Source organism: Penicillium cataractarum (assembly GCF_028827025.1).
Source record: "Penicillium cataractarum strain IBT 29864 chromosome Unknown utg000008l, whole genome shotgun sequence".
NCBI classification, from domain to species: domain Eukaryota; kingdom Fungi; phylum Ascomycota; class Eurotiomycetes; order Eurotiales; family Aspergillaceae; genus Penicillium; species Penicillium cataractarum.
Genome location: NW_026622744.1, coordinates 3,976,429 through 3,990,998, shown reverse-complemented (window position 1 = coordinate 3,990,998; position 14,570 = coordinate 3,976,429). Strand labels below are relative to the sequence as shown.

At 49.9% G+C, this 14,570-nt stretch overlaps 6 protein-coding genes across 6 annotated transcripts; 5 read left to right on the top strand and 1 right to left on the bottom strand.

Moving 5' to 3' along the window:
• Positions 1–104: 104 nt before the first annotated feature.
• On the top strand, positions 105–1,661 carry N7496_010517 (flavin monoamine oxidase family protein; the record flags this gene model as incomplete). Its single annotated transcript, XM_056703430.1, has 3 exons — positions 105–443; positions 536–737; positions 907–1,661. The coding sequence occupies 3 exons, from the start codon at positions 105–107 to the stop codon at positions 1,659–1,661; spliced, it is 1,296 nt and encodes a 431-aa protein (XP_056552430.1).
• Positions 1,662–2,015: 354 nt separating this feature from the next.
• N7496_010516 (gamma-glutamylcyclotransferase family protein) lies at positions 2,016–2,453 on the top strand (the record flags this gene model as incomplete). The annotated part of the gene is made up of 1 exon (XM_056703429.1): positions 2,016–2,453. One exon carries the CDS (start codon positions 2,016–2,018, stop codon positions 2,451–2,453), a length of 438 nt encoding a protein of 145 aa, XP_056552429.1.
• Positions 2,454–2,936: 483 nt separating this feature from the next.
• Positions 2,937–3,833, bottom strand: N7496_010515 (histidine phosphatase family protein; the record flags this gene model as incomplete). The annotated part of the gene is made up of 2 exons (XM_056703428.1): positions 2,937–3,711; positions 3,778–3,833. 2 exons carry the CDS (start codon positions 3,831–3,833, stop codon positions 2,937–2,939), a joined length of 831 nt encoding a protein of 276 aa, XP_056552428.1.
• A 561-nt stretch (positions 3,834–4,394) lies between these two features.
• N7496_010514 (RNA-binding protein) lies at positions 4,395–5,547 on the top strand (the record flags this gene model as incomplete). The annotated part of the gene is made up of 4 exons (XM_056703427.1): positions 4,395–4,431; positions 4,492–4,756; positions 4,843–5,217; positions 5,313–5,547. 4 exons carry the CDS (start codon positions 4,395–4,397, stop codon positions 5,545–5,547), a joined length of 912 nt encoding a protein of 303 aa, XP_056552427.1.
• Positions 5,548–6,850: 1,303 nt separating this feature from the next.
• On the top strand, positions 6,851–8,361 carry N7496_010513 (bifunctional nucleoside/nucleotide kinase/histidine phosphatase family protein; the record flags this gene model as incomplete). The annotated part of the gene is made up of 3 exons (XM_056703426.1): positions 6,851–6,950; positions 7,046–7,632; positions 7,699–8,361. 3 exons carry the CDS (start codon positions 6,851–6,853, stop codon positions 8,359–8,361), a joined length of 1,350 nt encoding a protein of 449 aa, XP_056552426.1.
• A 1,050-nt stretch (positions 8,362–9,411) lies between these two features.
• Positions 9,412–13,693, top strand: N7496_010512 (uncharacterized protein; the record flags this gene model as incomplete). The annotated part of the gene is made up of 8 exons (XM_056703425.1): positions 9,412–9,832; positions 10,080–10,258; positions 10,339–10,496; positions 10,536–10,937; positions 11,193–11,874; positions 11,935–12,693; positions 13,129–13,572; positions 13,619–13,693. 8 exons carry the CDS (start codon positions 9,412–9,414, stop codon positions 13,691–13,693), a joined length of 3,120 nt encoding a protein of 1,039 aa, XP_056552425.1.
• Positions 13,694–14,570: the final 877 nt, after the last annotated feature.

Genomic DNA, 14,570 nt, shown 5'->3' with positions numbered 1-14,570 from the left:
AGCACACTGAAGAGTCCCGACAGAACCACCTTCTCTATCCACTACACATAACAAATACTCTGACTCTTATTATTCAATTAACTAGATACTTCTCTCAAACCATCATGACACCAACCGCCACAGCCCACGAAAAGTACGATGTGGTGATTGTAGGAGCCGGTCTCAGCGGCCTCCAAGCAGCCCAAATCGTGCAAGCAGCAGGCTTCCGAGTATGCATCGTTGAAGCCACCGACCGAGTTGGCGGGAAGACATTGACTGCCAAGTCATGCGAGAAGGGGTTCAATGATCTAGGTGCTTCTTGGATCAACGATACCAATCAAAATGAGATGTTCAAGCTCTATCAGCGGTACAGTATTGATACTGAGGTTCAGCGGGACACTGGATATACTCTTATTCAGGCATCGGAGGGGGACGTTGTGAAGGTGCAGTATGGAGAGCTTCCTGTATGTCTTCTGTGCTCTTTATATGCCGTTGCCTTTTTCATTCTTCCCCCTTTCGTTTGGGCTGTATGCAAAACTAATTGCGAGCTTATTAGGGCGACTCCGACATCCTCTCCAAATTGCTTCAAGTATTCCGAGACGAATGTTTGCTGATAGACTTGGACAACCCGACAAATTCTCCTCGCTCCAAAGAAATCGACCAACTTACATTCCGCGAATTCTGCATCCAAAAGACCCAATCTGATAGTGCGGTCACCATCGCGGATGTCCTCTCAGTCTCGTTACTCGGAGTCGAGAGTTACGAAGTCAGCGCCCTCTACATGCTCCTCTACTTTAAGAGCGGCGCCGGCATAGACAACATCATCTCAGACCAAAAGCATGGCGGGCAGTACCTACGCAATCGGCAAGGTAAGCGATACCCAGAAACATTATATTCCATGTAGCTTTCTCTAACAAATATTATCAGGAAACCAAACCATCGCCCGGAAGATGGCCGAAGAGCTAGGTCCCGATGTTATCTTCCTCCGCATGCCCGTGATCTCCGTTGATCAGGTCAGACACGGACACTGCGAGGTAAAGACACAAGGAGGCACAACCTTCCGCTGCAAACGAGCCATCGTATCCGTGCCCACCAGTCTCTACCACAAAATCACATTCCATCCTCCCCTGCCAGAGAAAAAGGCCATCCTAGCCGATAACACCACCACAGGCTACTACACCAAGCTAGTCTACATCTTCAAGGAACCTTGGTGGCAGAACGCCGGGTTCTCAGGAGTCCTCGATTCCGAAAAGGGACCTATCATTTTCACTCGAGACACGAGCGTCCCCGTCGACGATCAGTGGGCTATTACTTGCTTTATGGCTGGTGATAAAGGACGAGAATGGTCTAAGTTACCTCGCGCATCCCGGTATAAGCTAGCCTGGGAGCAATTCAGCCGGGCGTTTGGGGAGTACGTTGATGTCCCTCGGCCGGTTAATGTTCTGGAGATGGAGTGGACGAAAGAAGCTTATTTCCTTGGTGCGCCTTGCCCGATTACAACGCCGGGTATTTTATCCATTGTGGGAAATGAAATCGCTGCTCCATTTGGGAGTGTGCATTTTATTGGTACGGAGACTTCTCATGTCTGGCGTGGGTATATGGAAGGGGCTGTTCAGTCTGGTCAGCGGGGAGGTGCTGAAGTGGTTGAGGCTTTGTCGAAGGATTTGACTTACAGTCTTTGATATGCTCCGAGAAACACACTTTACGTGTCTGGACTATGTTAACTTTGCTTGTCATAAATGCTTTTAGCTACTGGATTGTTCTTCTTATTTTCGATTTGAACTGAATATACTCCATTCTCCCAGTGATAACATTTCAGCATAACATCAGACCGCGTCTCCATCGGGAAATAGACCTGGACGCAACCATGGACCACTCTCACTCACATCACCACATCTAGGGAAATCATCCTCTATCCTCGTAGAATTCATCCAGGCAAGTCATCTCTCTACAAAACTTCACTCCAACACCATACCCCGATAGAATCCAGATGTCACCACCCTATCACCCCCAAACAACACAGAACCAACCTCATAATGACCCAATCACCCACAAATACCTCATACCCCAACGACCCCTTCCAAGAAGAATACTACTTCTTCTACGGTACACTCACACATCCCCCTCTCCTATCCCGAATCCTCGCAAACCCCCACAGCCCCGACCTCCGCCCAGCACACATAACCGGCTGGCCATGCATGATGTGGGGCGACTACCCAGCACTCATCAAAAGCTCTCCAAACGATACAATCACAGGGCTAGCATATGAAGTACGCTCAATTCGAGAGCGGGAGCGACTAGTTCAACATGGGACGACAGCGTACAGGATTGAAGTATGTACGATTTACTTCGAGGATGGGACGTGTACGGTTGGGAAGACGTTTGTTTGGGATGGGGATGTGGACGGTTTACGGGAGGGGGTGTTTGATTTGAGAGATTGGTTACTTCAAGAGAAGGAGTTTAGCGTTAGATGAAGGTGTTTTGTTTAGGAAGGTTGATTCATTTTTATCTTGACTATGGCTGGAAAGCTGGGTGGATGGAACTGTGACGATCGTTAGCGAAGATCACACGGCAGTCTCAAAAAGAAGAGAGTAGGAGCTCCATCAGAAAGGTGGTGATTTTTTATCCTCATTCTTTTATTCAGAACAGGTCTGTGTATAAATCTTGCTTCGTCATGGGAGTGGGGGGTGGCATGCATAAACGAGATAGATTTACCATTTCGAAGTCCCATTTACATGGAGTTGGTTGATTGAGAAACAAAATTCCTATTCAATATCTAAATTGATCATTAGCAACGACCACAAAATAGTCTCAAGCAGAATCAAAAGGCAAAATCTTCGTCAGATAGCAGTTGGACATTGATTATGTGTCCTCATTGGAAATCAGAACAGGTCTGTGTGAAATCATGCTTCATCATTGAAGAAAGGAACAAAAAAAAAAAAAAAAAACTTACCAGTTCAAACACTCCCCGTCAGCCGATAGAACTGGTCCATCGGCTGTTGCCTCGACTGCGGCACAACGGAGGGGATAGTCTGTGCCAGTGCGTCGCCTTCAAGATGAACCGTACTATCAACAGTCATGATCGTCACCGACCATCCGATCAACGGTGCGCTCCCATCGGGCGGGAAAGGTGGTTTCGCCCTCATCAGCCACGGGGGCTCGACGTTCGGATGGATCATATTCCTGAGCAGCATCTCTTGCGGAGGACCACCCGGACGAATATCCACCTCCATGATCCCCGTATTTGACCACAGGGGATGCATATAATCAGCTCCCGGCGCCGCAGCATTCCGAGCTAGATGGAACGACTGTGAGCCAAAGATCTCAGTCAAACACGCCCATAGAACCTGCAAGATGACCCCATGCCCAACGACTGCAATAACTGCATTGCCACCGGTAACATGATAAGCCATCTCCGGCAAGATATGGTCCCGTAAAAAGCCATTGACCCGCGCTCGCATCGATGCCATCGATTCGATCTGGGTGACCTCGCTAGACAACCGACCACATCCGTAGCATTGCTCACGCAGCTTGGCTGTTTGGAAGGGTTCCAGGGCAGGCCCACTGCCCAATTGGTACTGGCAAATCATACGGGCGGTATCGGTCGCACGATCGAGATCCGACGAGAGAACACGCGTGAAACGCACCGGCCGATCACGAAAGTACCGCGCTAGCCGGAGGGCCTGGTCTTTACCGACGCCTGTCAGGTTATCCGAGTTGCCCCTTGCAAGACTGTAAGTCAGCTAGGGGCTCTTTGGGGGAAAGAGGGTAAAGGAGCATTCTCATCCGCACACATACAACGCTTTGCCCACATTATGCTCGCATTCTGCGTGGCGGATGAGAAATAGCCTCATGGTGAATGTGCCTGGAGATCTCGAAACAGTTTGATGGTTTCGTTAGAGAAGTCTCGTCAGGAACGATTGGGGGCAAGGTAGGGGGAAATGCTGGGGAGCTGTGGCTGCTAGCCACCACGGATGAGGTCGTGATGAACACACACCCTCGATGGCTGGGGCCAATGGCAGACCGAAGCCGATCGGGGGTTACCCATGGTCACGGAGGACCGTCAATTGGTGTTTTCAAAGTAGAAAACAGCATCTCTGGATGATGAGAGGAATAAGGAATGAGAAGAAGAAGAGAAAAAAAGAAGTGCCTACGCGCTAAAATACGCGGAACGCAACTCATAGTGGAGCAGCCCACTTTGGCTTTGCACTGTTTGCACGCGCAAACAAAAAAAGTGGTGGAAGACGTGCAGCGGGTGCCCAGCGTGGGGATTGGATTTTTTGTGAAGAGAAAACAGTCAGTAAGTCAATTCGATCCTTGAAAATTGATGTGTTGCTGGATAGTGGGTGAGATCTAGCGAGAGAGTAGTGGGAGACTGACAAAATCTAGAACAGTTACTCTATACAGTATACGAAATGGCCGACACCGAGATCGTCAGACCGGAGGAGCAGAGTGTGTCTACCCTGACCAGTACGATACTCAAACCATTGCTAACAAGTATACTTCTTTTAGAGGCTCCCCAATCTCCCTACCAGAATGTCCGTACCAATGGCCGTGCCTTCAACTCGCCCAATTGGCGCATGAAGAGTGAGAACAGCAGCCCGCAGGCCTCGCCCTCCTCGACACGCACCAACACATCTCGAACCGCCTTTGCACGACCGGGACCCCATGTACCCCAGGCCATCTCCGAGGGCCGCCGGCTCTACGTGGGTAACATGCCATACACGGCCAAGACGGAGGATGTGGAGGCGCTATTCACAGCGGCGGAGTTCCCTATGTATGCACACAAGCCACAAGCCCAGGCTGGGCTCGGCCCATAACAAGAAAAGATGGCGCCGACTGAGACATAATTTTTTTTGATAGCGAGCGTATCGACATTGCCGTTGACCCATTCACCGGCCGAAACCCGTCCTACTGCTTCGTCGATCTGCAGACCAAGGAACATGCGGAGCGGGCAATGGTCGAATTGGATGGCCGCGATATGCTGGGCCGCCCGGTCAAGATTAAGCCCGGTGTGGCCAAGTCTGCCGAGCGTGCTGCTGAACAAGCCCCCCGGACACCATTTGCCATGAGCCGCTGGCGTGAGCGTCCAGAGGGCAGCACTACCAGCAGCCCTACTAGCTTTGCCAAAGTCAACAACGATTCCAGCCAACGGGTGTATGTGGGAGGTCTGCCTCGGTTGACCGAGCCGGAGAGCGTGCAGAGCAACATGAAGACTTTCTTCCAGGGATACAATGTGTAAGTGGAGTCGAAAATTTCGAGACTGGAACTTTGCCCCTTCACATCTTGGGATGTTGTCTGTCGTCTCCTTACTAACAGTTTGGTTTGTTTAGTGAGAATGTTAGCAAGGTGTTCACCCCACACCCCGCAAAGCGATTCGAGCCCGGTGACCACTACTATCTCTTTGTTGACTTTAGCAGTGTCGAGGAAGCCCAACGGGCCATGGACACTCTCAATGGGCAGCAAGGCCCATGGGGAGGCCCATTGCGTGTTCAGCGAGCCCGTGGCACGACCAACAATAAGCCCGAGGGCTCGTCTCCGGCGGAGGCTGAAGATAGACCGCTATAGAGGGGCAGACATGCATCATTATAGAAACGGGTTATTAGAAGGGAAAAGGAGTTTATGATATAAAAAGGGCATATGATACAAAAAGACATATATGAGATAGGGTTGGAGATGAAAAAACAATTAATATCATAGACTATCATCCCCAGTACCGGATTACTCCAATCTTTGCTAACGATCTCCTAAAAAGCGGGCTCGGGATGACGTGTGGAGACCGGACAAAATCCAGACTCACCGCATTCACGATAGGCCTCCTGACCACCTGCCAACACGCCTTTGAGGCATTTCTTTTTTTTTTCTTTCTGTAAGAAATTTCCAGTTTTTTTATTATTCTTTTCATATACTTGCATTTCTATCCATTACTCCTTTTTCCCCCTCCTATATTGTACATTTGTTTCCTTGTCCGGTCTGTGGAATTGATCCCACCCCCAATTGCCTCTCCTTTACCTTTATCCCCCTCCGGCTTCGGGTCGGAAGCCTGTCTAACGCTCCCTAATCTTCCCGACGCATCTTGCAATTCTCATTTCCATCAACGCCCACCATGTCAACGAAAAGTGCCATTCGAAGCCAGCAGCAACACAAAGTGTTCATGGCTAGTGTAAGTTGGAATTTCTATTTTCTATTTGCATGCCCTATCAATCCTTCCTAAACTTCCCCTCAATTTCCCCCACGGCTGGGCCCCCGATCGACCGCCAGGATCGAACGCGGGGATCCCTGCATGCCCCTCATACATTTTGCCTCGGTTCCTGTGTTCCTCCTTTCCCTTCGGCCAGATAGGGTTTGTAGCGGCTGGCAGAATCGGGAGACTAGCAATTACCGGACTAGCTAGCTTGCACAAAATGTCCGGGGGGTTTTGTCTTGCATGTATACGAGCAATCAACCCGGGTGTCAGGTCATGCTATTAGTGGGATGCAGATGACCTTACACTTGGAACATCACCGTTCTTTAAGTATGCTGAGCCTATTCGCTGAAAATGATGTATTTGGATGATCGCTTTTCTTTGCAAAACTCACGGCTTCCTATACAATCTTTATCATCTATATGGCTCGAGGAACAAAACGAAGCCAGGCCGCCCATCAGGCATCACGTTGCATCGTTTGACTAAAGCGGTACCGGCCTATTCTGGACGTTGTCGTGTCAACTGATACACGTTGATGTTGACGAGTTCACGCTTTCCACTTGATCCTTTCCTCGTTGTCGTTTTCCTGATTTCTTTTCTTCCCTCCTCTACGTTTCTTCAAGATCCCGTTCCACATCCATCCCCCATCACCATCCCCCTTTCAACCCTACACCAATCGATTCAATCATGTTCGCAACTAAATTTGGTCTCCAGTCCGATGACTACAAGATCTGCGTGGTCATGGTAGGCCTGCCGGCCCGTGGTAAGAGCCTCATTGCTGGAAAAGGTACGTTGTCAGAATCACCTTCTGGGCCCTTCACCGCCCGAACTATACAATCATCGCCGATGAAAAATGAAAAGAAACTAATAAAATCCAAACAGCCATGCGGTATCTTGCCTGGGTTGGTATCCCTGCCAAGGTTTTCAACGTGGGCAGCTACCGTCGCAACGCCACTCCTCAGCCCGCGGCAACCTTCTTTGATCCGCACAACGCAGAGGGCGAGCGCATGCGTCGGGCCGCGGCCGAAGCAGCCATGTCTGACATGCTGCAGTGGTTCAACGAAGGAAAAGGTGTAGTCGCCATCCTGGATGCCACCAACTCCACCAAGCAGCGTCGCCAGTGGATCTATGAATCCTGCCGTGATGCCGACATTGAGACCCTCTTTGTCGAGTCCATCTGTGATGATGAGGAGTTGATAATGACCAACATCCTCGAGGTCAAGACTACCTCGCCTGACTACAAGGGTCAGGACCCGGAGTTGGCTGCGTTGGACTTCCGCAACCGCATCCGCAACTACGAGCTGGTCTACCAGACCATTGATGATGATGAGAAGGACTACACCTACGTCAAGCTCATCAACGTGGGTTCTACCGTCATCATTAATCAGATCAAGGACTACCTGTCCAGCCGCTTGGTGTACTACATCCAGAACCTACACATCAAGCCCCGTTCCATCTGGCTGTCCCGAGTGAGTTGATCCTAGCGAGAATGTGAAGTGAATGTAACGAATATACCGCTAACAACAGCCCTACAGCACGGTGAATCTGAGTTCAACCTGACTGGCAAGATTGGCGGTGACTCCAACATCTCCGAGCGCGGCGAAGCCTACGCCCGCAAGCTGCCAGAACTCCTGCGCAAGTCCGGCGTTCCCCCCAACACCAAGATCGTCATCTGGACCTCCACCCTCCGCCGCACCATCCAGACCGCCCGCCACCTCAAGGCAGAAACCGGCTACGAGAAGCTCGAGTGGAAGGCCCTCGATGAACTGGACTCGGGAGTCTGCGACGGCCTCACCTACGAGGAAATTGCCGAGAAGTACCCCGAGGACTTTGCCGCCCGCGACGAAGACAAGTACAACTACCGCTACCGCGGCGGTGAGTCGTACCGCGACGTGGTCATCCGCCTGGAGCCCATCATCATGGAGCTGGAGCGCAGCGAGAACGTCATCATCGTCACCCACCAGGCCGTTCTGCGCTGCATCTACGCCTACTTCATGAACGTGCCACAGGAGAAGTCCCCCTGGATGGAAGTTCCCCTGCACACCCTCATCAAGCTGACCCCCCGCGCCTACGGTACCGAGGAGCAGCGCTTCAAGGCCGATATCCCCGCCGTCTCGACCTGGCGTGGCAAGGGCTCCTCTGCGAAGCATCAGGAATTCCCCGCAGAGGGTGCGGAGTGCCCGCCCGCCTCTCACTGAGTGAGTTAGGCCCCGGGATAAAGCATTCCCCGTGAAGAGATGAGTTGAACCTCTGGACCTCGATTCGAAAGCACTGGATGTCGTTTCCCCCATTTTTTGTTTCTGGCTTTTATTCTTACCGGATGTCACTCTGCTTTTTTTGTCTTGTTTTTAGGCCTCTCTCTCTCTTTCTCTCCCTCTGGGGTTGAAAGAGAGGGATGGCTGGGAGCTCCCGGATCGAAGGGACTCCTCCATAGCATGGGGTTTTTATGGCGTTTTTTTTGACATCTAGTCTGGGTTCGGGTTCGGGATTGCGTGAGGTGTCTCTTTCTTTTTTTAGTTTCGATACGTGATGACAGATACCAATATTATGAAATCTCCTATTCAATTGTGTTAGATTAGAGTAGATTTAATGAACGATCAAGGGCGATATTTAAAGCGGTAGATGGATAATCTTGGGTATTTCCCAAATTGAAGTACATATGTCCCCGAGTCTCATGGAAGGTGGCTTTTATGCTAAGAGAATAGAATGGGTATCCAGCTACATGCATAGTTCCTGAGATTGTCGACTAAATGATCACCAGCAACCTCCACAACATGATATGACCAGGCATCAAGAACACAAGGTCTCTACTGATGACTTACTGGGAGTTTATTCATTCCACTTATTACCCCTCCATCAAAATGCGATACTTACACTAGCACGTGGTAAATTGCAAATCTGATAAGCCACCCAAATCTTGCCCATACTGTCGGAGCAGGACCAGTAGTGGATACTCGGAAGAAAGGAGATACTATAAACCCGCATGTATTAGTCATTATTATGCCCATCCAAATTGCCAGAAAGGGGCTACATAGCAATTCAGACCTGTTGAAACCCGATTGGTGCACCTAGATGAGCTCAGCAACCCAATTCCGATAGTTATGAGCCCGATTCGCCAGTGAGAAGGGTAGATTCGTCGATTTCGAGACTATACGCCGATGATTGCGGTAGTCCACACACACATACGATCTATCTCACCTTGCCCCTGAACTTCCTATCGCAGTGTACACCGCTGAGAACCGATCGATATGGAGTCAACAGTGATCTCCGCCATGAAGGGCGAAAAGCTGAAAGACCCTCTGCAATGGAGGAACTGGTTCGCACGAATTAAGCTGTATGCACGCCAGAAAAGGGTGTGGGACCTCATTGACCCCCATACCGAAGAAGGTTACCTCGAGGAACCAATCAGAAGACCTCGAAGACCTCAATATCCAGAAGATGGCAACGAATCGGCGAAGAGAGAGTGGAGAGACCGCATAGATATCTATAAACTAGACCTAAGCGAATGGGAACAACAGAGCAAGAGCCTAGACGCTGTTAACGAGTGGATCATCACCAATTTGGATCCAATTCACCATACTTCCATGCTGAATTACCAAACTCCGTACGAAAGGCTTGTATATCTCCATACTCGATTCGGAAGAGCCACAGCCGCAGAAGAAGACGTGCGTACGCAGTGGAAGCGAGTGTCTGCATTACCACCAAGGAAAGGTGCAGATATCGACCAGTGGATCAACGAATAGGATTCACTAAGAGAGCAGGGTGTCAGCCTAGACCTGCCAGAAATAAAGAACGCCAATAAGGATTTCCTTCGTGCGGTCAAGGATCTGCTTCCTATGTGGTGGCAATCCAAATTCGAGGCAATTATATTGCATCAAGAAGAGTGGGATACTCGCGATTTGATTAAAAATTTTAGAGGAACCTATCGTGAGATACATCCACAGAGATCGACCGTTAGTACGATCTCAAAAGCTTCTTTCTCAACACTGCAAGGATTCGAAGAAGCAAAGCAAGAAGATCAATAGCAAGCGCAAGCGCTACAACCGCAGCAACCACGATCCTTACCACCGATTCCAAAGCGCTGGTGCCCATGTGGTAACAAGGCCCATAAACCATGGGACTGCTGGATCATCAACCGAGAGGCTTTCCCAGACAAACCTGTACTGAGATGGAAGGTTAAACGTGTCGAGGAACGTCTTTCGAAAGATGAAGCGTGGAAGACCTGGATAGACAAGATGGTCAAGGATCATAATGAGAAGAACGGGGTCAACAATACCAAGACGGCTAATTCAACGCAGCTCTGGGGCTCGTACTTCACTAGTTTTCCAATCGAGTAGGTATACCAAAGCGTGAAAGCTACAGGAGGATCTAGTGATGATACTCGCAAGCGATGGTTCCTAGATACCGCATCATCAGTGCATGTGTGTAACCAAAGGGACCTATTCACCAAATTCACTCCGAAGGCAGACAACCTAAGGACCGGAGACTCGTCTACCGCTGTGGAAGGAATCGGAAGTGCCATCATGACTAGGATAGGACCCGACGGGTCTATTAGGCCGATTCAGCTAAGCAACGTCGTGTATTCGCCCGGATTCCATGCCAATTTGATGTCTTATGTAGCGCTGAAAGAGAAGGGTGTTCGATGGGACGAGGACAACGAGTGTATTAAGGATTCTGCTGGAGAACCGATCGTCAACGTACGTCTCATCAAACCGCTGAAGATATGGGGATTCGATCAACCAAACCAATCTATACCGGACACTACTGCACATGCGTATGTAGTAGGGACCTCGACCTCGAGGACCTCGGTAAAACCACTGGTTGCAGAAGCTTCAGCAGACCGCTGGCACCGACGACTAGCCCACGTATCCAAACGTGTGGTTAAGAAGGCTACTGAGATGGTGGATGGTATCTAAATCAACGAAGATCTGCCAGATTCGTCACAAGAAGAAGAGGAAAGGGAACTCTGCCAGATATGCAACCTTGCAAGCGCACCACGCCAGATCTCAAGACGACCTATCGGTCGTAGTTTCGGGAAATACGGTCGAATCCACTTCGATTTGGTGCAGTTTCCGCCTGGGTATAATGGCCACCAATGGATGACCCATTTCTATGTGGAAGGTATCAGATTCCACTGGTTGTACACGCATAAACGGAAATATGAGTGCAGAGAAGCTGTTCGGAGGTTTATAGCCCTTGTCAAGAACTGGTGGAATCTACCAATCAAGGCATTTCACTATGATAACGAATTGTCTACGGGTGCAGAAGCTAAACGCTTCCTAAGCCACGAAGGGATCGTCGTCTCACAGATTATCCCATATCATTCGGAACAGAACGGGCCTGCAGAGCGTTCAGGAGGTGTCATCTTGACGAAATCGAGACATCTGCATATCGAGAGTAAACTGCCGAAGGAACTCTGGCCAGAGATGGTTAGTACCGCAGCATGGATTTTGAACCGAATCCCTACCTACCTGAAGGACGAGAACCGCTGGATTGTACCGTGGGATGAAGCACGACAGGATTTCGGCAGCGAAAGGATGAAGAAGGCTAACCTTGCTAATCTTCGCGTATATGGCTCGTTGACCTACTGCCGAATTCGAAAGATCCCACGCCTACAGAAGATCTCTCCCCGCGCAGAGGTTGGATTCTTGGTTGGATACGTCGCTTCGAATATCTGGAAGGTCTGGTTTCCATCGAGAGGAAAGGTCGAGGTTATACGAGATGCACGCTTCGATGAATCGAGAAGATGGAGACCTGATATGCAGTACTAGCAAGAAATCGCATTACCTGCGCCTGAACCGACGATCTTGACCGACGAAGAGCACCTAGATGTCCTACGCGAGGACCTCGGGATACCTGAAGAGCCGTCAACAAACCGAAATACAGAGGAGGATCGGCAGCAAGATCATGACGAAGCTCATCAGGAAGACCCTCTAGTGTCTGGGGTTGAAGAAGGGGATCCTACAGAAGCTACCGCTGAACCTCAGGGGGTGGTTACACTCATTACCCCGGAACCTAACGAGAGAGACCGCCTACAGGCAGATCAGGGTCACCAGACTGAGACCTTACCAGGCTCATTTCCAATCGAAGAGCCTCCAATTTTGCCTCCGAGTCCCGCCGGAGATCAAAGTACCACTACGTCTCCTACTGCAGCTGGTCAGGGGGTAGACAACCAGCCAATATCCCAGGCTACCAACCAGAGATCTTGTCTTAATGAAGACCAGCCGCCAGAGCCGGAGATACCGCTTAAATCTCTCACGGAAGAGAGTACCCAAGAAGAAGAAGATTCGCTTTCTGATAGCGAGCAGCAACTACACACTGAGCTACACACACGAAGAAGCGATGGAATCGACACTGCCAATATCCTCGAGGGTAGCAGAAGAAGAAGACCGAGGGTAAACCCTGACTACCACGCATACGCCACTATCCAACCAGCCGTCGAAAACGAACCACCTGAATTGCTTCGCACGTTCGCAGCAGCGTTATACACCGAGAAGCCGATTCAACGCCACAGAGACGATCTACCACCAGTACCTGATGGGTGGAGAGAGATGATGAAGCATCCAATGGCAGAGGGTTTCCTAGCTGCATGCGCGAAAGAGATACGATCTCTGCAAGAGAAATCAACCTTTACCGCCATAAATCGACCGAGAGATATTTCGAAGCAGATCCTACCACTCCGATGGGTCTTTACATATAAATTCGACCAGGACGGTTACCTCCAGAAGCTCAAAGCGCGAATCTGCGTGCGAGGTGACCTCGAAACGATATCCCCAGAGGATAAGAGGGCGGTTACACTTGCAGCAAGGTCTGCAAGGATGATCTTTGCACTGGTCGCAGCGTTTAACCTCGATCTCCGCCAGAGAGATGCAGTTACAGCGTTCTTGAATAGTAAACTGCCTACCGAGACCTACACAAGAATGCCAGAAGGATTCGATAGACCAGGGATGTGTTGGAAGCTACAGCGTGCGCTATATGGATTGCGCATCTCACCAAAGCTATGGCAACAAGAAGCATCTCGAGTACTCGAGAAACTAGGTCTCACACCAATACCAGAAGACCCCTGTGTCTTCGTTTCACACGGAATCATCGTCTTCTTCTATGTTGACGATATCCTCATTACCAATCACCCATCAGTGCGCGAGAAAGCTAAGCAGCTAGAAAAGGATCTCGAGGCACACTGGGAACTCACAGACCATGGGGAAGCTGAATGGTTCTTAAACATTCGAATCATCCGTGACCGCAGAGAATATAAGCTTTGGTTATGCCAGGATGCCTATATCAGCAGTATGGCAGCCCGATACAATCTAACAGACCGTCCGCCGGTCTACACACCGTTACCAGTGGAAGAAATGAAGCCATACGATGGCACTGCGACACCTGCCGAGATCAAATTGTACCAAGGAAAGGTTGGCTCAGTGCAGTATCCAACCACGATTACCAGACCAGATGCAGCGAAAGCAGCTGCAAAGCTATCGCAATTTCTTCGAAATCCAAGTCCACAGCACCAACGAGCGGTTGATAGAGTGATCTGCTATCTATACACCACACGGTACTTAGCACTGCAGTATGGGGATAAAGGAGATATAGAATCAGTTGAGCTAGCAAGCGATGCATCCTTCGCTGACAATCAAGATCGCAGAAGCTCTGCAGGGTATATCTGCCAGGTTTATGGCGGACCAGTGGATTGGAAGGCTACCAAGCAACCACGGTTACCACGTCAACCACCGAAGCCGAATTGCTTGGATTATCTGATGCAGGAAGATCTCTCCTATGGTGGATGAGGTTTCTCGACCGAATCTCATTCAAACCAAGCCACCCAATCACATTAAGATGTGATAATCAGCAGACAGTCAACCTGTTGACCTCGGAGCATGCCAAAATCGATACAAAGCTTCGTCACGTCGATATCCATGGGCACTGGCTAAGACAAGAGATTAGAGAAGGTCGAATCACAATCAAATGGGTACCTACTGCCAAGATGGCAGCAGATGGGCTCACAAAGATCCTGCCACGCCAGAAACATGAGGATTTTATCAAGATCTTGCGCATGCAGGATATACAGCACCTAATTGAGGTTTGAGGTGTAATTGAGAGAAAAGAGAGAGCTTTTAGATGGTGTTCAGCGCTCATCTCGATTGAATTCAACACTGGCGAAGCTATTCAACACTCGCTAAGCGCTGAGGGGGTGTGTCGGAGCAGGACCAGTAGTGGATACTCGGAAGAAAGGAGATACTATAAACCCGCATGTATTAGTCATTATTATGCCCATCCAAATTGCCAGAAAGGGGCTACATAGCAATTCAGACCTGTTGAAACCCGATTGGTGCACCTAGATGAGCTCAGCAACCCAATTCCGATACATACTCACCGCCTGAGGCATCAGCTGACTCATCCAAAGACGTCA